Source organism: Mytilus californianus, unplaced genomic scaffold, assembly GCF_021869535.1.
Source record: "Mytilus californianus isolate M0D057914Y unplaced genomic scaffold, xbMytCali1.0.p SCAF_13, whole genome shotgun sequence".
NCBI lineage: Eukaryota > Metazoa > Mollusca > Bivalvia > Mytilida > Mytilidae > Mytilus > Mytilus californianus.
The window spans coordinates 36598840-36620399 of NW_026262615.1; the positions used below are offsets into that span (position 1 = coordinate 36598840).

A 21560-nucleotide genomic window follows, 5' to 3' on the forward strand; every position below is an offset into this window, starting at 1 on the left:
CATTATAATGTAAGTAACTACAGGGAATAACTCTGTCATCCATGGAAGATAACTCATGCATATCTAGGGAAAAACTTACACTAGCAGTAGATGAGCTTTGTGGTTTAGGTTCTTCCATTCCAGGTTTCGTCGGCTATGTGTCCAGATAGAAAGAAGAAAGAAGGAAAAATAAGACCAACACCAACACATACATATATAATAATAACATTCTGGTAAGCATATACATATATATAGGGAAAAGTTGTAGGAATGTCTACATAAGAATCAAAATGCCAAATTAAATTCCTCATTTTTATTATTCTCTCTGAAATTTATTAACAAAATCATTAATTTTGTCAGACCTTTCCCATTAGACATTTTCAAAATTCAACAAGAATGTGTCCATAGTACACGGATGCCCAACTCGCATTATCATTTTCTATGTTCAGTGGACCGTGAAATTGGGGTCAAAACTCTAATTTGGCATTAAAATTAGAAAGATCGTATCATAGGGAACATGTGTACTAAGTTTCAAGTTGATTGGACTACAACTTCATCAAAAACTACCTTGACCAAAAACTTAAACCTGAAGCGGAACAGACGGACGGAAGGACGGACAGACAAAAGCACAGACCGAAAAACATAATGCCCATAAATGGGGCATAAAAATGACACTGCTACTCTACAATCAAACAGTAAACAATTATGATGCATTGGAGAAAAGACTTAGCAATGAACATCTTCATGTAGAGAACAACTAATTCGATAATATATCAAATTTATATCAAACTTTTAGAATTTATTTCATAAAAAAACTAAAAGCAATTGTACTGAAAAAAATTTCAATTATGAAAACGATGAAATAAATTTCACCTGCAAACATCCTTAACAAATATTCTAGTTGCCAATTCCTTAATTGACCTTATAATTAGAGATCCATTTGAACAAGTTGTTTTCCTAAGGAGGAACATAAAGTTTTATTGACAATGAAGAGCTTGCTGAAGGAGCCAATTTATCTCTCCCTATTGTGTGTAATCTTAATGATTTTTAAATCTTTTAATTACATTTTATCTTTTGTTAAGCTAAAAACTTTTGATATTAATAGTTATTTTTCATAAAAAAAAATGGTTAAAAATCCCAATATGACACTTTCAAGTTATCACGCTTTGCATGGGCAGTGACTTATTTTGTCCCATTTAAAACCAGTCTACAATTGGAAAAGGGAAACAACTTGTGTTAAAAGTGTGTACTAAAAGAATCAAATCGGTAATTGGCAAATAGAATATTAATATTAAACACTCATTCATCACCATATAAAGTTTGATCTCTGAGCAAATTGCAAGTCATATCATTAATATCTGTTGATTGCATGCATATTAAAACTGAAACAATTTATGAGAGTTGACATAACCTCCTGTGAGACTAATCTCATACATTTTTCATCACTTATCACGCAAGATCACATAACATTAAAAGGAGACCTTTACTGACAGTTTAAAAAAACTAAGACAAACGACCTATTTTTTTTAATTCAAAGCAATATGTATATATAATATTAAAAACTCATGCAGACTCCCATGGGAGCTGTCACATGTACGGTAGAATGAGAGACATTCATAAAAGCACAATACTAATTGTAACTGCGAAAGGATAAAAGAATTGACAGTATTGAACCATGTTTTAATTGTTATGGAATCCAGATACAAATAGTTGCACAAATATTTTATGTTGGGTTTTCTGGGAATTTTGCTTAAACAAAAACATCATGTCAAAATTAAAGAACCTTAGTGAGTGCACTCACATACCCCACGTCCCCATATTGTCACTGGAGAAATAAAATAACAGTAAGAAAAAAAAATTGTAAAAGAAAAAAAAATTGAATCATAATTTCCTGTCGACATGCACATCTACGTAGTATGTCCTTATTATCTACAAAGTTTCATGAAATTCTGTTGTGTGGTTTCGGAGGAGTTGCGATGACAAACTGTTGCAGTAGTATATTGAAGCAAATAAGTTCAAAGGGGCATAAGTCCTAGAAAAAAAATTGAATCGTAATTTCCTGTCGATATGCACATCTACATAGTATGTCCTTATTATCTAAAAATTGTTTCATGAAATTCTGTTGTGTGGTTTCAGAAGAGTTGCGATGACAAACTGTTGCAGTAGTATAATGAAGCAAATAAGTTCAAAGGGGCGTAACTCCTAGAAAAAAAATTGAATCGTAATTTCCTGTCGATATGCACATCTGCATAGTATGTCCTTATTATCTGAAAAGGTTTCATGAAATTCTGTTGTGTGGTTTGAGAGGAGTTGCGATGACAAGAAACAGGACTGATGGACTGACGGACAGACGGACGGACAGACGGACAGGTCAAAAAGATTATGCCCTCCGCAATATAATAAATGAAAGTAAACATAAAACTTATCGAGATATCATATTTAATCCTAAAATCATATGCTTATATTTCAATGTGATTTATTTGAAATTGAAAAAAAAGTCTCCAAAATTATTAAATTGTACTTTTAAAGTTTTAAAGTTGCAGCCTTGTATTTTGAAATTTTATGATTAATTTGTCTGATGTAGAGAAATATTACATCTAATTTGGTAAATTGGTAGAATCTACATATATTAAATATTATCCTAAATTTTCTGATCTGTCAATTGGAAAGATATTCCCTTTTGTGTTCAAACTGGGATTTTTACATTATTGGTCCCACGTTCAAATATCAAAATTACTGTAAACATCACAGTGAATTGTTGGATCAGCCTCGCTGGATTGTAAAATAGCAGAAAACAATAGGTCTACATGTGTAGATCTTTAATGGTATAAAACCACTAATTCATAGCCCCATTGCTTTCTATGTTAAATTCTGCAATTTCAAGCATTAATAGCGGCTACTTTGTCTTAAGTTCAAATAAAGTGGCAGTCATTTCATGTCAAAACTAGTCTTTATTCTAACTTGTGCTGAAAAATTCAACATACCTTTAATTGCATATTAGAGCGAACGGGTTCCCGGAAGTTTGATAGTACAAAAACAGGTACTTCTGACCTGAACAACAAGGTAAATGAACCCTCCTATTATAATGTTATATAATTTTTTTATTATTCAAAAGAAACTTTCAATAAGGGTTCTACAGTGATCCCAAGTCCCCAAGATTTCATTTGATACCAAAACTTAACCCAAATATTTCACCTATTGACAAAGATACAGCTATGTGTAGGAACTATTTTGTTTTAAAAAATATGTATTACTTTCTTGAATGTTCTTTCCGACTCAGGGCCCTAATTAGTGTTTCTATACCTAATGCAATGAGCAAATTTTTAGAGAGGAATGTAATTTATTTGTAAGACTTTTTGTCTGAATGTTGAAAATTATGTGATTTAATATATAACTTTATATTAACAAATACAGAATATCTTTTATTTGGTTTATTTTTTTTTTCAACTTTGCAATATAAGGGAAGATAACTAAGACATTGAAACTTTTATAAAGGAATGTGTTAGGAATTTACCTATTTTGTCTGGTGGCCTCATACTTTCTTTTATTATATTTTTGAAAAAGGCTTGATATAAACTACATTTTGGCAAGTTATAAATAAATTCTATAAATTTTAATTCAGATCCCATCCCCCTCTCTACATTCAGCAATGCCAAATTGCCAAATTCTTAAAAACAAAAGACAACTAACAAAAGAATTAAAAGACAAAACATTGAAGCACAATTGTTTAATTAGAGGATATAAACAATTAATATACTTTCATTGTCTGAAAATATCAATTAATTTGTACTCCCTACAAAACAAGAGAAAAAGCCAAGTAATGCTATTCAATGCATGATACATTTGAAAGTAAATTTAGAAATGGAAATTCCTTTTTATAACTTTACAAATAAATTTAAATTCTGACCATGCATATATTGTATAAAAATCGTATCTTTACTGAAGTCTATACGTTTTTATCTTTCACACAAGCATACCTTGACAAAGAAATTGAAATTGGAAATATTATATTTAGCTAACAGATTACATATTTTCCAATAACAAACAGTGAATATTTCATTCATTTTTTGTAAATTATTAATTGATGAGAAATACCGACAGAACAAACATTATTATAATTACTCATCAACTGTAAATATTCGACAATTTATTAATTATTTTTGTCGTGTTGTATCATGAAAATATGATGCAACTCTCTATTGAGACTCAATTTAATTGAAACGATTACAGTTACGTTTCATCGTATATTCCTAGACAAATATTAAAAGCCCAAATTGATTTACGTAATGTCTATTTTATTAATTATACAAATATTCCTAACAAGAATCCTCAATGACATCACAAAGGTGCTGATATAAGGGAAAAGAATGGTGTGCAATTTGATTGATTGATTGATTTTTGGTGTTTTAACGCCACTTTTAAGCACGCTTTTGGGCTATTTCGTGGCGGCCAGTTTTTATTGGTGGAGGAAGCCGGAGTGCCCGGGGAAAACCACCGACCTTCGATAGAAAAACTGACAATCCTAGTCAATTAAGATTGGAGTTGTGTGCACCCGCACGAGCAGGGTTCGAGCTCACAACCTCAGTGTTGACTGGCTAGTGTTTACAGTAGTAACTACTTAGACCACTCGGCCACCTTGTGCAATTTGAAGAATTTCTACATCCAATTGACAAAACCAAAGGCAAGAGGAATAATGCTTTTATTACTTTGATCAACATTTTCAGTGGGGATGCAGGGGGCGTAGAGGGTGTATGCCCCTATTAATCTCCCTGAAAAAATTCTCATGTTGCTCATGATTTATATGATTATTTAGCATAATATCATCCAAAAATTGTGTGGCGGTATATATTTCAGAATTACCCCCCCCCCCCCTTTTAAAAAATCCTGGATCTACCCCTGGTTTTACTAAATGGTCATCAACTGTAATTACTTTGAAATCTTTAAAATTGGGAATGGAAATGGGGAATGTGTCAAGGAGACAATAACCCGACCATAGAGCAGACACCATTGTACACAACTCTCACGTGTAATTTTTGGGGGTTTACTGTGGATTAATCATGATTCTTGGAATACCAATCTTCGTGGATTAATCATGATTCTTAGGATACCAATCTTCATGGATTAATCATGATTCTTGGGATACCAATCTTCGTGGATTTTAAGGGGCATATTCTAACCTTGATTTTAAATGTTCAACAGAGTACATGGTTTCTATAGGCTTGTATGCTGTCTTTGGCAAAACCATGAAATCAAATATCTGCTAAAATAAAAATTTTCTTCAATCGACGCAAAATGATATTAATGAAAATAAATGAGTCCATAGAAATCCCCCGTTGCAATAATATTTTGAAAGCCCTGCATATGTCTCTACAAATTTATCTATAGCGGATTTAGCCAAGTTTCTAAAATATTAGTTGCTAAATTTAAATGTCTTTGAATTTCTTTACTTATTCTATAAATGAAAAATTGCTGTTATATCAACTTGCCAAAAATTGAAAATTGTGGATGACAAAAGCGACCGTTGTAAACACCTCGGCAACTGGATATATCTTTTGACAGTCAGGAAAAGCAACGGATGGACACTGAAAAGTGACTTCTTGGACCCCAGTTGCCCAGTAGCGTAAGCTCTGTATAGCCTACAATTAGGTAAATCTACTGCATGCATTTGTACATGTTCACCAAATAAAATATAACTTAATTATCTTTGTAATGACAGCTTAAGCTAAGGCAAGTGTGTCATTTATCACAGTAAAAAGAGAAATGCAACACTACAAATTAAGCTTCACATATCTAGGCCGTAACATTTTGTAAATAAACCAAATTTGTACTTGGGAATTTAAACTTAGTTCATTTGTTCAAAAAAACTTTAAGGCTGTGGATTCATTTATTTTCGTGGATTAAGGAAAATTGGCATGTTCGTGGATATTTAATTTCGTGGTTTTACCTAAAGTCTGCGTACAAGCCTATACAAAATATGTCATTCATTGAACATTTAATTTCGTGGTTCACTTGTACCCACGAAATCCACGAAAATTAGAATCCAACAAATAATAATGAATCCACAGTATATTTATGCTGTGTTGATTCTGCTCCAAAAGTTTTAAAAGTTCACCATTACTTTTAAGTTTGCTTATTTTAAAATCCAGATTTTTACAAGATTTTGCTGTTAAAAAAATAATTTATTCTAAAATTATTATGACTGTATCAGCAGGTACATTGTAAGTTCTACAATCAGCTACTACACATGGAAGCAGAAAGGGAGCTAACTCTTCCCATCGGATGTTACAGAATACAAAACATGTAATAAAAAGAAAGGGAGCTAACTCTTCAAAGGGGATGTTACAGAATACAAAACATGTAATAAAGAGAAAGGGGGGTAACTCTTCCAAGGGGATGTTACAGAATATTAAACGTGCTATATGTCCAAATACAAACCTTCTGTTTCAAGGCAATGCGCCCACCACATCTTGCACATGACCTCAGCTGACAGTAGTGACATCTATGTCCCACTCCATCAGCAAATTTGGTTTTATGACATATCTGACACACTGCACCGGTGTCTTGTTGAGGCCCTCCAACTTTCTTGGCCTCCTCAGAAATTTTACCAACAGACTGAGCATATGTGTCCAAATCCAGCTTCATTTGCCTAAAATGACAAAACAGAATTGCAAATACTTACTTGAAAATATGTGAATAGGTGGAGAAAACTATCAGAAAACATGATAAGGTTTATAAAGTTTCTATTACTTATGATATGAAAAGCCCTGTCATATTTTTAACATCCGAAATTCTCGCCGTAAGTAAAAATTACATAAGGAATCTTAGCCTCAAATATTCCACTTTTCAACACACTACACGAAACCCAACCAATATGAGAAAAGGGTACATTTTTACCTACGCAATATATGAAAAGGGCATACATTTTTTAAGATTAAATTATATGAAAAGGGTTGGGTAACAGAACCCCAGCAGCACCCCCTATCAATTAAGTATTGAAGTGCCCCCCCCCCCCCCCCCCCCCCCGAGATTAAATTTGCTACACTAGACATCTCTAAAATCTACATCATGCCTGCCACCTGTTTATATGTCTGTCCTAAAAAAAGAGCCAGAAGTTTGATGATTCCTAAAGATACCAGAAGATACCAGAAGATACCATAAGATACCAGAAGGTACCAGAAGATACCAGAAGATACCAAGAGGGCCACATCAGGAACCTGGTTAGTTCATGTGCTTTGTCATATGTGACCAGGCAAAAAGGCAACTTCATTTTATTGTTTTATTAGTTTTGGCATTTATTTTACATTCTACATTGTAAGGAGAAATAGTTTTACTTTGGAGTTGATATTTTGATTTTTTACTTTGTACTTTAATTATTATTATTATTTGGCATTGATTACTAATTGATTGTTATCATTATTCATCTAAATTGTTATTGTTGATAAAATTATGAAAACCTTCCTTGCGTTTTAGCTATGCCTATCAGAACATTAAGTCTAGCGATAGACTGACCCCCTGTCCCTTGGTTCCAGCACATATGAGTTAGCTCCCCCTTATCTAACAGTACTCTGGACCTTGGTGACAGATATCTATTTTTTTTGGTTAATTCAAGAATTTGTTGTTGCTGTTGGATGTTTGGTAGTCTATTGTTAATTCTATTTTCAACTTTTGAACTAGTGACTTTTAAGACATGATAGAGTTTGACATGTGGCATAGGACACAGCAGCTGTTTTAATTGTTGCAGATTGTGTGATTTTGGTCTGCTGTCTCTGATAATTGCCCTATACCCAACATTCGTTTTTACTCATACTGTGGATTCATTTATTTTCATTGGTACCAATTTTCGTGGATTGAGAAAAACTTGCATTTTCGAGGATAGTTGATTTCATGGTTTTGCCAAAGTCTGCATATACTACTATAGTATAGAAAATTTGTAATTCGTTGGACATTGGAATTTGTGGCTCCCGGATTATCACGAAATCCACGAAAATTTGTATCCCTCCAATATTAATGAATCCACTGTAGTCTGTCGATTCATTATTATTCATTGGATAGCAATTTTCATGGATTTTGTAGGTAGCTATGACCCAATTTCAATGTTCAATATTGAAGTACAAATTTTTTATAAGCATCGATGTAAGCAGACTTTAGCAAAACCATGCAATTTAAAATTCACCAAAAATACAATTTTTCCTCAATACATGAAAAAAATAAATGAATCCACAATAGATTGATATTCATTATTTATGTTATCAAAAGATATATATATAACTTGTCTACCAAATACAGCAACATAATACAAAACAAAAGGACTCTTACTCAAGCAATCCAATGTTTTAGGATCTAATGAATTCTGGGTAATATTTTTAGAAGCTAATATACCAAATCATTTTGATTGGTGAACAACCTGAGTTGCATATCCCCCGTTTTTGGTTTTGAAAATGTGAGATTTTCTCGCTGTGTTGAAGACCCATTGGTGGCCTTCGGCTGTTTTCTACTCTTTGGTCGGGTTGTTGTCTATTTGACACATTCCCTATTTCCATTCTCAATTTTATGGTAATTCAGAGATGTCATTTAAGGGTAGGAAATTCACAAATTCCTACGTATACATAGTAAAAGAAAATGTACCATATTTAGGACAAGAACTGTCGGTCCTTTTATAGCACCCGAGTTGCGTCCTGAATTTTTGGTGGGGTACCGGGTATGCTTTGAAACATATTGATATTTTTTAATACATTTTTTAAGCTTTGTATCATTTTTTGGATTGCTCTCTTTATTATGGCTTTTTCTGGCAATCTTCATTTAATTCGCAACTTGTCTGAAGTCTTGAGATGATTTACGATTAGTTAATTGTGGAAGGCTTTGTGTGTGGTAACCTCTAGATTTCTACTTGTTTTGGTGGGCAGTATAGCTAGTCGCAATGATTTATACTAAACATCCCTTATAAATCATTGTATATAATACATAAATTTCTCTTATGGTCAGTTAACTCATAAGCTGAGATGAGGAAAAAAAATTTTTTGTACCATACACTGCCATAGGTCAACTCTTAACGGATAAATTCTCTACACACTGTATATTAACACTATTACACAATCAAAACAGAAAAATCCAATATTTAAGACTCGGTAAATTACGACATGAGATATCGTTACTGTTTGTCCAATTATAATCACTTTATGATAGGGAAGTAGAATTACAATACAAACATTGCAATTCTGTAAAAAATCACTCGAAGTGGTGATTTTTCACACAAATTGCTGGTCATTGCAGCATGATTCACTCAAAAATATCTATTTGTATATTCAATAGATATAATTTGACAAGGTCTTATCTCAGAGATATCAATTCCCCAATTACCAGCAAATACCATGTTTCAAAGTGATCAACTTCACACCACTAAAAATGATTTTCGACAGAAACACCCAGTATGTACTGTAATATAAATATTTATATTGTATTTAATATAGAGTATTCTCTTACAAGCCCTAATACACCAATACACTAGAGAGTCAGATATTGATACAAATAATCAATGACTATACTTCTAGGTATTTTGTAGTGCAGAGAACATTGGATATCATCAGAGGCTCCATTAAGGGAACCTTTTTAATCAATTTGTAGAACTTGACATAATTACGTATTTTTTAGTATGGGGAACATTGGATTATTGGAGGCCCCATTAAGGGAAGTCATTTTATTAATTTGGAGCATCTTACGTTCACAAATAGCAAAGAATTTATTCTTTGGAAAACAACAGCTTTATCATTTATCTTGTCTTCCATGCTGTTAGTTATTTGAGTCTTAAGCTTGCTTTTAAGGTGGTACCCAACACTACAGGGAGATAACTCAAGTAAAAGGGAGTAAAATCAGCTAAACGTTTAAATTACGTTGTGTTGTTAAGGGAATATTAAGCTTCTCAATGATCAAAGTTAGTGTTTGTCAAACTGCTATATAACCAGTCTAATTTTTCTGATAAATTGGCTGGTTCAAATTTTTTGAAATTTTTATATTTTTGTCAAAGGGTCAAAGTAAATACTTTGTCAAAATTTTATGAAAATTAAACGAGCCAAATTAATTTTAGTGAAGGTGTTTGGTACCACCTTAATAATCTGATCCAGAATAGAACATTTGGGGATGTTAGGTTGGTGATTGGTTGTTGCTTGTTAAATGTCCATTCAATGGCAATCATGTTTTGCCATACATAATTCAGAAAGAGAACCAATGAACAATAAATACAATAGAATAAGGTTCAACAAGGTTGGATGACTCCCCGGATTAAGGGTGGAAAATTTGGACTCACTGCAGCCGCTGGAAAATAAAGGTATGTTTGATAGGGTAAGCATTTTGCCTTGCAATAAGCCACCTTAGGACCCCTCAAACATTTTTGCTGCAAGGGTTCTTTAATGTGCATAGAGCAATTACTTCAGCTTACAAGAGACCATTTGGATTTAATGTCCCCATTTCCATTGACAAGACTGTGAATCTATACATCCTGCACAGACTAACAGACAACATCTTGAACGAACAAAAAATAAACTACATATATCTAAATTTATATTATATTTAACATATAAATGGTACAAATAGCTTGAACAAATTAACTTCCTATTTAAGTGCGAATAACATGAAAATACTACATGTATGATCAATTTTGTCATAGGCCATTACTGTAAATTCATAAATTAATGCATGCATTAATTATTGCAAATCTTTGACCTCTGGCAACAATGTAGTCCTAATTAATGCAATTGCAAAAATTAATGAAAGATAATCACTACTGAAATTATAAATACAAGTTTTTGATGCTGTCCCATTTTTCAGTTCTAATTATTGCGAACTTGGTACTGTCCCATTTTTCTCATTAATATAATTGTCACAGTAATATCTAAATCACAGTAGTTTAAAATTGTTAACATGGTTAAACAGAATGATGTTCTTTAAGAAGCTGCAACATGATTGTTCAGGACAGTGAAAAAGAGAACTTAATATAAAAAGAAGATGTGGTATGATTGCAAACTTACGTTACAAACTTACAACTTATTTACATTGCATACATATATATATGCTGAGACGTTGTTTAAGAATCCATACTTGTGGTCTTCATGGATATGACCAATCCATTTAGTTGGAGATGAAAGAAAACATATACTGTGTATGTCACAAACTGATCTATTAATAACAAGATGCTGACCGTCTCAATGTCAATGCAACACACCTTTCATCCATACTGACTTATACCTTTAAATGATACAGTGTTGTTTCCTGACTCCTTACCTACCCTTAATCCTAATGCATATATATATGCTAAGACATTTTTGGTACGACAATGGTAAAGTTAACAGCATTTGCCTATCTGATCTCATAATGTAAAAAAAAATCAAATTACAATTAATTTATCCACCGATAGCTACATGTACAGTACATGTACCTAGATCCTGTCATACTGACCATTTTTGCAATGAGCACTTTTTACCTAGCTCCTATATGTTCATGATAACAGATAAAAAAACTGCAAAAATGGATATATTTTAGGGACAATAACTGCAAAAATGGATATATTTTAGGGACAATAACTCCAAAACAGGTCGACAGATTTTTTTTTTCAATTTTACGGGTAGATACATCTTGTTGTGCTGATCCTTATTTGAAATTTACTCTTTTAAACTAGCTCCTATAATTTTCACAATGACAACCAATAGCTGCTAAAAATTGGAGAGAAAAAAATTATATTACAGAAGTCAATAACTCCAAAACGAGTAGTTAAAATTTTTCTCCAATTTTCAGGGAAGATACATCTTGTCATGCTGATCATTTTTGCAATTAACAGTTTACAGCTAGAATGCTAGATCCAATAGTTTTTTAAACAATTGCAAGGAATTGCCAAAAAGATTAAAAAGCAACATTTCAGGGGCAATAACTCCAAGATAGGTGGGCAGATTTTTCAAAAATGTTCAAGGTGGATTATTAAAGAACATGTTGTTCTCACCATTTTCATCAGTTTTTCTCTTATTGCTATAATTTCTTAATATTAGCCAAAACTGTAGTTTGACCCCTTTGTTCTATTTTTAGACAAGGCGGCCATATTTGTTAAGCAACATAGAGGATAAAATGCTCCGCTGGGGCGCAGCTTGATACGACCGCAGAGGTCGAACCCTGAACAGTTGGGTCAAGTATGGACACAACATTCAAGCTTGATACAGCACTGAATTTGGATTGTAATTAAATATTTGACACAGCATAGGTTTCTGACACAGAATGAAAGTGGTCTAAGAACTTAAAATTTTTTAATTTACCTATTCAAACCATATCATTATTATTTGCTTTTATATATAAATCAGAAATAACCAATTTAAAATGAAAAATTTTTAAGAAAAAAAAGGAAAAAAAAATCCCCTCCCCAAATTTTTTGAACCCCCTTATGATTCATCACCCCCAAACTAAATCCCAGCCTTCCCTTCGTGGTATGGTACCTTTCAGTACAATTTCAGAGAGATCCATACACTTGAACACAAGTTATTGTCTGGAAACTAGAAAAATGCTTGTTTTTTTGGCCCGAAATTCCTAAACGTTTAGGGCAATTACCCCCAAACTCAAACCCAGCTTTCCCTTTGTGATATGGAACCTTGCAGTACAATTTCATAAAGATCCATACACTTACACACAAGTTATTGTCCTGAAACTAGAAAAATGCTTGTTTTTTTTGCCCTTTTATGGCCCCTTATTACTAAAATTTTGAGGCAATTACCCCAAAAATCAATCCCAGCCTTCCCTTTGTGGTATGGTACTTTGCAGTACAATTTCAGAGAGATCCATACACTTGAACACAAGTTATTGTCTGGAAACAAGAAAAATGCTTATTTTTGGCCCCTTTTTGGCCCCTTATTCCTACACTTTTTGGGCAATTACCCCCAAACTCAATTACAGCTTTCCCTTTGTGATATGGAACCCTGTAGTACAATTTCATAAAGATCCATATTCTTACACACAAGTTATTGTCATGAAACTAGAAAAATGCTTGTTTTTGCCCCTTTTTGGCCCCTAATTCCTAAAATATGAAGGCAATTACCCCCAAAATCAATCCCAGCATTCCCTTTGTGATATGGAACCTTGTGATACAATGTCAGAGAGATTCATACATTTACACACAAGTTATTGCCATGAAACTAGAAAAATGCTTGTTTTTTGCCCCTTTTTGGCCCTAATTCCTAAAATTTGGAGGCAATTACCCCCAAAATCAATCCCAGCATTCCCTTTGGGATATGGAACCTTGTGGTACAATGTCAGAGAGATCCATACTCTTACACACAAGTTATGTCTGGAAGTTACAAAAATACTTATTTTTGGCCCCTTTTTGGCCCCTAATTCCTTAACTGTTGGTACCATAACCCCAACAGCGACGACAATGCCAGAGACGACGGACGACGACAACGCCAACGTCATACCAATATACGACCACAAAATTTTTTTTTCGTTCGTATAAAAATCACAAACTTTGTAGTTGACATTCTATAAATGGAGCAGACAAACTTTGGTTTCAATCCATTGAGAAGTTTTATACGAGGAGAATTTTAAAGGAAAGTTTACAGACGATGGATGACAGACTCAAAAGTCATGGCAATAGCTCACATTGTCCTTTGGCCACAGTGTGCTTAAAAACTATATTAACCCATTATGTGCCCAATACAAATCAGGAATCATGTTAGTGGAGGTATTTAGTCATTTTGATTTGTTTGCTGGTTTTGTTTTTTTGGGTTTTTTTTTTTTTTTTTTGAGGGGGGGGGGGTAGCTCTACGTTTTATTGGGTTTTTTTTGGGGGGGACCAGGATTTGATATTTCTTTAGATCTAGAGAATTTATTGTTGACGGAAAAATTTTGAAAGTCTCTATTTAATTCATTCAAAACTTGGGCTTATTTTAAGGTTGACATATGGTCATACCTGGGATTTTTTATTTTAAGACTATATTTATCTTTAGTTTCTTTTGATTATTTGCGTTGTATATCCCTCAGTGTTTTATGACAGTCTCTGTAAATTTTATTTGAATCCATTATCCTCAGAATTGGTGTGATATAGAGCTTGGAATATTATACACAACTCATTTGACAACCATGGACCACAACTCATTTAGACAACCATGGGAGATAAATCATGTAGACAACCATGGGACACAACTCATTTAGACAACCATGGGACATAACTCATGTAGACAACCATGGGAGATAACTCATGTAGACAACCATGGGACATAACTCATGTAAGACAACCATTGGGACACAACAAGTCAACCCATGTAGACAACCATTGGAAACAAAAAGATATTTGATCACATTACTTGGCAAGGGGCCTAGGTGGCAGAGTGGTCTAAGTCGTTGAACTACTGTATCACTAGTCCGTCTACACTGAAGTTGTGAGTTTGAATCCCCCATGTTGCATGTGCCATTAAAACTGACATGCCACAATATAGCACAATAGTGCTGTCAGAAAGTGGTGTTAAACACCATCAAATCAATTAATCATTACTTGGCAGAAAAAAGCTTATAAAAGTAAAAGTATTTTTGATGTTCAATTTCAATGAATGTACTGCTAGTGCAAAACAATTTTGAAAAACAAACAGACCAACTGAAGGAGTAAGTGAAGTCATGTTTTGCAAAGGCACTGAGTGTCAACTTCTACATTTTTTCTAGGGTTGAGACAGTATAAATGAATCTTAAGTTGTTTTTTATGAATGAGTTACACTAATAATAATACACCAATTAACCTGAGGTCAATCCATGTAAAACATGTCATCGAACAATTGTTTTGTTCTTACTGTGACGTAATAAAATAAGCATTATATTGTGACATCGGAAATTTACGGGAAAGTGCACAAATTCAAAAGTTGTCTATCTCAAATCCAGAAGTTGTTTCTTTTATCAAGTCAATACAATTAACCAGTCAAAAAATTTTGTTATTGGATTAGGGAAAAGCATGAAAATTTTGTCAAACAGGAATGATTTTGATAAATGTGTGTTTTGGACAGTTTCTATACTTGAACATGTGGCTACCAGAACCAATCATTTGTTATTGTGTCATTAAGTATTCTAATGTTGAATGATCTCAAGGTGAAGGGGAGATAATATGGTATTGTATCTGAAAATTCGTCTAGCCGCAGGCTCAGACAATCAACACAAAACTTAATATAATATCTAATAAGTTTTAAATTTGATGCATGTATTTGATGAAGTTTGGCACAGCTAAATGTATTAATTTTTGTTGGTTGTTTTTGAAGAGTATTGTAGACTATACCAGGTAGTGTTCTCCCAGGACCATTTTAGCACTTCATTAATCAGCTTTATAGCATTTAAACGCTGGGCTATTGGACAGACCTCTGTGCTATCCAATCAAATTGCAGTCTTTCAACTGATTTTTATAGTTCGTTCTTATGTTGTACTGTTACACCACTGTCCCAGGTTAGGGGGGGAGATGAGATCCCGCTAACATGTTTAACCCTGCCACATTCTGTGCCTGTCCCAAGTCAGGAGCCTGTAATTCAGTGGTTGTCTTTTGTTTATGTGTTACATATTTGTTTTTCGTTCATTTTTTGTACATAAATTAGGCCGTTAGTTTTCTCGTTTGAATTGTTTTACATTGTCATTTCGGGGCCTTTTATAGCTGACTGTGCGGTATGGGCTTTGCTCATTGTTGAAGGTCGTACTGTGACCTATAGTTGTTAATTTCTGTGTCATTTGGTCTCTTGTGGAGAGTTGTCTCATTGGCAATCATACCACATCTTCTTTTTTATATCTATGTTTCCTCCTAAAGATATAGGATAGGTAAGTCATGTACTGGTAGGATTTACTTCATTTGTTATGAGTTTTTTTATTATTTTGGCCTGATTGGTTCATTATAAGAATACTTGACAATAACTTGTAATTGTTCCAAGATTCACTACCAAAAGTGCCCGAAAAAAAACTGTAAGGTGGACAATTAAAGGCATAAAAAATAGAATAGAAAAGGAAACCTCAAACACAAGTATTTTACATTTTGGTCAAGTAATCCCCTTTAAACACAAGTATTTTATATTTTGGTCAGATAATCCCTACACTATAGTATTCATTATTGTGATTTCTCAACAAAATTAGCTATCCTGTAATTTTTGACATCTTAATTCATCCTTTTGTCTTTAAAACAGTTTTCAGTCATCAGTTGATCATTGACAAGTACATGTATACTACACATCTTCATTTTCATGTAAATATTACATTTAGTCTCTTATTAAAGTAGTAACGCCTTTAACATGTTTAAAATGTTATTAAAATTTTTATATTTACAAATCTGGACTTAATAATAATTATTAATTGTTACTTACAGGTAAATTTTATACCAGGAGTAACTGTGATAACTGCTAATTTTTTTTACCTGTTGTTTGTTCTTTTTCTTGACAAAATCATCATGACAGAAATCTACATTATTTGATTGATTAGTGTTTAATGCCACATTCAACACAATTGTGCTATGTTGTGTTGTTAAGTTTTTAGTGTGGAGGAAGCCGAAGAATTTTTTTTTTTTTTTTTTCATTTTCTTTTTGTTTTTCATATGATCCTTAATGATGTGTTTTGACAATTTGCTTACCATACTGTAACTCTTATAGTCTTTATATTTTTCAACAATTTGCAGACCCTAGAGCTAAGGATTATACCAATGTTATTATAAAACAATCGCAATTGTGACCTAGGTTCAGGCCACACATATTTCCAAAATTTTCATTGTTTATAGGCTGTGTGTAGCTTGTCAATGTATATAGTTCATATTAGTCAATATTTTTCTATGACATCTATTGCCTGCAAATTGTCAAAAAATATCATCAAGACTATTTTGGTTTCACAGCTACCTCTATAGGCATGCTACGGCCGACATGCCCAAATCAGCAAATATAAAAAGTTCTGTTTTTTAAAACAATGCTGACTATTCCATCACATGGGAAAATTTAGCTTATTTGAATGAAAGAGACACACCAAAGGGATATTCAAACTCATAAGAAATACTATGATTGTCATAGGGCGAGGGTTTAGTAACTAAATGTTATCATTAAGAACATGAAGAAATATTGCGAAAATGTCATTGAAACAACAACAGATTCCAAAAACACAAATCTATATATATCTAGTAAATCTGATTAGGACGAGAGTGCGTTTTTAACACAAACTTAATGATGAAAGAGTTTTATTCTATAATGATATATAGTCTGACCCCACATCATGATAAAATATCCTTCGGCAAGACGGGTTGATGTTGCAGGGTCACTCAGTTTTAATGGTATTGACAGGGAATACTTTTTATTGTACATGTTGTACTTTATTTTTTCACACTACATTTAAATGTGCATGTAACATGTGTACAGTATTTCAAATTTATAATGCAACATTACAACAGTGGATCATTTACAGCAATGTATGTTCTGTTTCTGCATATATAGATATAAGAAGATGTGGTATTGTCACGGAATAGAAGTTCCTTCATAATATAAGTTCCAAATGGAAACAATATTCTGGTATATTATTTCCACAAATATTACAGTAAATGTTCCTAACGGAATAAATGGTATAGAATATTTGTTCCAACAGGAACATTGATATTATGACATTGTTTATAACAAAGTTTCCAGTGGAACTTCTGTTAGGCGGAACAAATATAAGTATGAGTGTCAAAGAGACAACTCTCCATCCAAGTCAAAACTTATAAAAGTAAACCATTATAGGTCAAAGTATGGTCTTCAACACGGACCACATATGTCAACATGATGAAAAAATATTCTAACCATTTGCTAACTGTAAATTCAATGACATAATTTCACTAGATTTGTGTTTCTGATGGCAAAAGCAAACCAGTGTGAAGAAGAAATCCACAGTGAACTACATGTACTCGAAATTATTGTCCAAAAAAGTATGCTTACACCATTTGTACATTTTTTTCAGGCAACCTGTTGATTGTTTAATGTTACAAGGGAGATGAATAAACATTTGTTCCGTTTATCTTACATCAAAAATTGTTGCTTGATTAACTCATATGTACATTATAGTTAACTAAATAATGATTTCAACAACTATAATGCATTTGATCTTGAATCTTGTTGCTATATGTGGTTATTTTATACCAATTAATATATACACATGATATATATTTGAACGATTTAAGATTATTCTGTAGTAATCTGATGGTTGGAAACTATGTGCAATCTTTTCTGAAAATAAGTAGGTCCCACACATGACAACTTTATTTTAATAGGACAGTAATAACGTGCTGTGTTGGTGATGTTTTAACTGTATTTTATACAATTTTACTAGTTAAAGAACGTAAATATTTCAAACCCTTTAACTGGCTTTTCATATCAAATGGTGTGGCTATCTTAAATTGTTAACAATCAAAAGAGGACAAAACCTACACCCTCCCCCTCTTTTTCCTTATGAGACCCCCAATATGGCCGTCTAAACAGACTGATTGTATACCTAATCATATCTTGTTCTTTGTCCTCCTCCTCTTGTTGTCTCCTGATAACATCCTCAATTATCTTCCTCTCTGCCTCATCTAGATGGCTGAGGTCTGGCATGGGAGGCAGGGATGGTCGTCTAGTTGTCATCCTGACAAACTACGATGCTCTTCTCGGATTCAGCTGCTGGGGATGCGATAGATGTAACTGACACAATATTAGCCAAGATTTTCTCATTTTAACACAGTCTGCCAGTTCATTAAGGAGATACGGTGTAAAATTAGCTCACATTTTCTACGGTTTGTGACCTCCATCGATGAGAATGCATCGTCCTTTCAACATTTTTGATGTCATTACTTATGCGACACTTATTAAATATGAACCAGTTAATTGTCCAATAAAATCCGAGGATATCCACGCGTCACGTATCGATCCCCGGTTAACCTATTGATTCCCTTCTGTTCTGTACGATTTAAGGATTTAGAGGATAAAAACTTATATAATTCATACCTATGTGTACACAAACATTGCAGTCTGAAATGTAGACTTTGTGGGGAATTTTAATAGCCAAGAAGGGTGAAGAAAACGTGGGGTTTGCGTGTTCCGAAAAAAGGCGTCATTGACTACGGACCGCAGACGGATTAAACATGTGTAAATTACGGCGCACCTGCCAAGCGACTTCCTAAATAATTAATATTACTTGTTTGTTTAGCATGTCAACTTGTAATCGTTGATTATATTGGTCTTATGTTATGATGAGTACACTAGTTAATAAATATATAATGAGTATTTACTGAAAGAATTATAACTGTTTAACGCAATTATTTCTGGCATTTACAAGTGACTTTGTAAACGATTAGGGATTTTATAAAATCACTGAAATAATTGAGAACTTTGTTTACATATTCAGAAGTTTAATTCAGAGAATTTTAAAAAAATGAATACATTATTTGTTATTAAAACTTTGGATTCAAGTTATTAGTATCTGGACTTGTTATCCCAAGATTTTATTTAACATCGACTGGGATTGAGATAAACTGCCTATTTAAGTGGATCATATGTTGTGTTGTTACACCACTGTCCCAGGTTAGGGGGGGTTGGGCGCCCGCCAAACATGTTAAACCCCGCCACATTCTGTATGTGCCTGTCCCAAGTCAGGAGCCTGTAATTTAGTGGTTGTTGTTTGTTCACGCCTGCTGATCATATAATTATGTTGTTTGTTCAATATTGTTTTGTACAGTTCTTGTGTTGTTTTTGTTGCACCACTGTCCCAAGATTAGGGGGAGGGTTGGGCGTCCGCTGACATGTTTAACCCCGCCACATTCTTTATGTGCCTGCCCAAAGTCAGGTGCCTGTAATTCAGTGGTTGTCGTTTGTTGCTGTATATCATATTTGTTTTTCGTTCATGATATTGTACATAAATCAGGCTGTTAATTTTCTCGTTTGAATAGTTTGACATTTGTCATTTCGGGGCCTTTTATAGCTTGACTATGCGGTATGGGCTTTGCTCATTGTTGAAGGCCGTACGGTGACCTATAGTTGTTAATTTCTGTGTCATTTGGTCTGTTGTGGAGAATTATCTCATTGGCAATCGTACCACATCTTCTTTTTTTATATGTAAGTGGATTACAAAGTCTATATATGTGGTCCCTTTAGTCTTGAACTGCATTAATCTACACACAAAAATGTATTGATAATAAAGACAAAAAAAAAGAAAATAAGAACAGACACCGGGAACAAACTACTTGCTATTGGACCTGCATTTTAATAAACATACAAATGTGACCTTGGATGGAGAGTTGTCTCATTGGCACTCATACCACATCTCCTTATATCTATCTATGTCATCATAGTTCAATTTGACAATTTTTAATCTTTTTCAGTTTTTTTTATATCACTTCCCCTCACATGCCTGTGTGAAGTTGCTTTACAATTTATTACATTTCTTCTTTTATTTATAAACTACACAGTTTAGTTTAAGTTGAGTCTTAGATACGTGGTTTTTTTATTAGTTGATATTGGCTTTGAACTAGCTGTTAGTAACTGCCCTCGAGGACTCTCAAGTCTGTACTTAGTCTTATATCTATTTAGTGTCCGAAGGTTTTTGTCATAGGGATGTATATACCCTGCCACTTCCAGTCTGTGTTTTTGTTATACTTGTTTTTCTGCTTTGTATCTATCTGATGAGTTAAGCCCTTTTCAACCAATTTTTATAGTTTGTTCATATGTTGTACTGTTACACCACTGTCCCAGGTTAGGGGGAGGGTTAATTGGACGCCCGCCAACATGTTTAACCCTGCCACATTCTGTATGTGCCTGTCCCAAGACAGGAGCCTGTAATTCAGTGGTTGTCGTTTGTGGCTGTATTCGTTCCTTGTTTTTGTACATAAATCAGGCAGTTAGTTTTCTCGTTTGAAAATTTTTCGTACATTTTTCATTTCGGGGTCTTTTACAGCTGACTATGCGGTATGGGGTTTGTTCATTGCTGTAGGCCGTACGGTGGCCTATGGTTGTAAACTCCTATGTCATTTGGTCTCTGATGGAGAGTTGTTGTCTCATTAGCAATTATACCACATCTTCTTACTTCTAGAGAATGTTTTAAGCAGGACTTCATTAGTCATCCGCCGGAGTGCATCCATAAAGTTGTCTGTGTAATTTGGTTTGAGGTTTTGCTGGTGATACTTTATTCCAATCTTTGTTTGGCTAAAGAATGATGCATCCTAGCCAAAAGTTCAAGTATGATAAAATGTAGAGTGTGTGTATTGTACAGGTATGTATACTAAGATCTGCCATGTGCAAAAATATTATACATTCCAGGGTTGGGATTTTTTATATGGCTTATATCTTTTATAAAGCAGTGAAACTATCTGTCATTTGTGTTGGACATGGTTTGATTCAATCATGTATCATCTGGTTGTTCTGGAAACAAAAGCTGTAAATAAAATAAGCATAGCCTAGCGTTGGCTAAGTAGACATCATCCTATCATCATATCATGGAAAATTAATTACGGTAATTTGAAATCTTTGTAGCTTTAAACATGCCTTTTATTCATAATCACTGTACTCAAAAGAGTTTTACCGCATCTTCTCATTTTTATATTATTATACGGTTATGTC

General features: G+C 33.5%; 1 protein-coding gene across 3 annotated transcripts in view; it reads right to left on the minus strand.

Annotated features, from left to right (window-relative positions):
* Window positions 1–18810, minus strand: part of LOC127723579 (regulating synaptic membrane exocytosis protein 1-like) — an 86632-nt gene extending 67822 nt beyond the window's left edge. For all 3 annotated transcript variants that reach the window (XM_052230253.1, XM_052230252.1, XM_052230251.1), the window contains exons 1-3: window positions 18463–18810; window positions 6415–6625; window positions 80–133 (exon numbers count right to left, since the gene is read on the minus strand). In XM_052230253.1, coding sequence (XP_052086213.1) covers window positions 80–133; window positions 6415–6625; window positions 18463–18593 — 396 coding nt within the window. In that variant the 5' untranslated portion in view covers window positions 18594–18810. The remainder of the gene's footprint in view (window positions 1–79; window positions 134–6414; window positions 6626–18462) is intronic.
* Between the last annotated feature and the right edge of the window lie 2750 nt (window positions 18811–21560).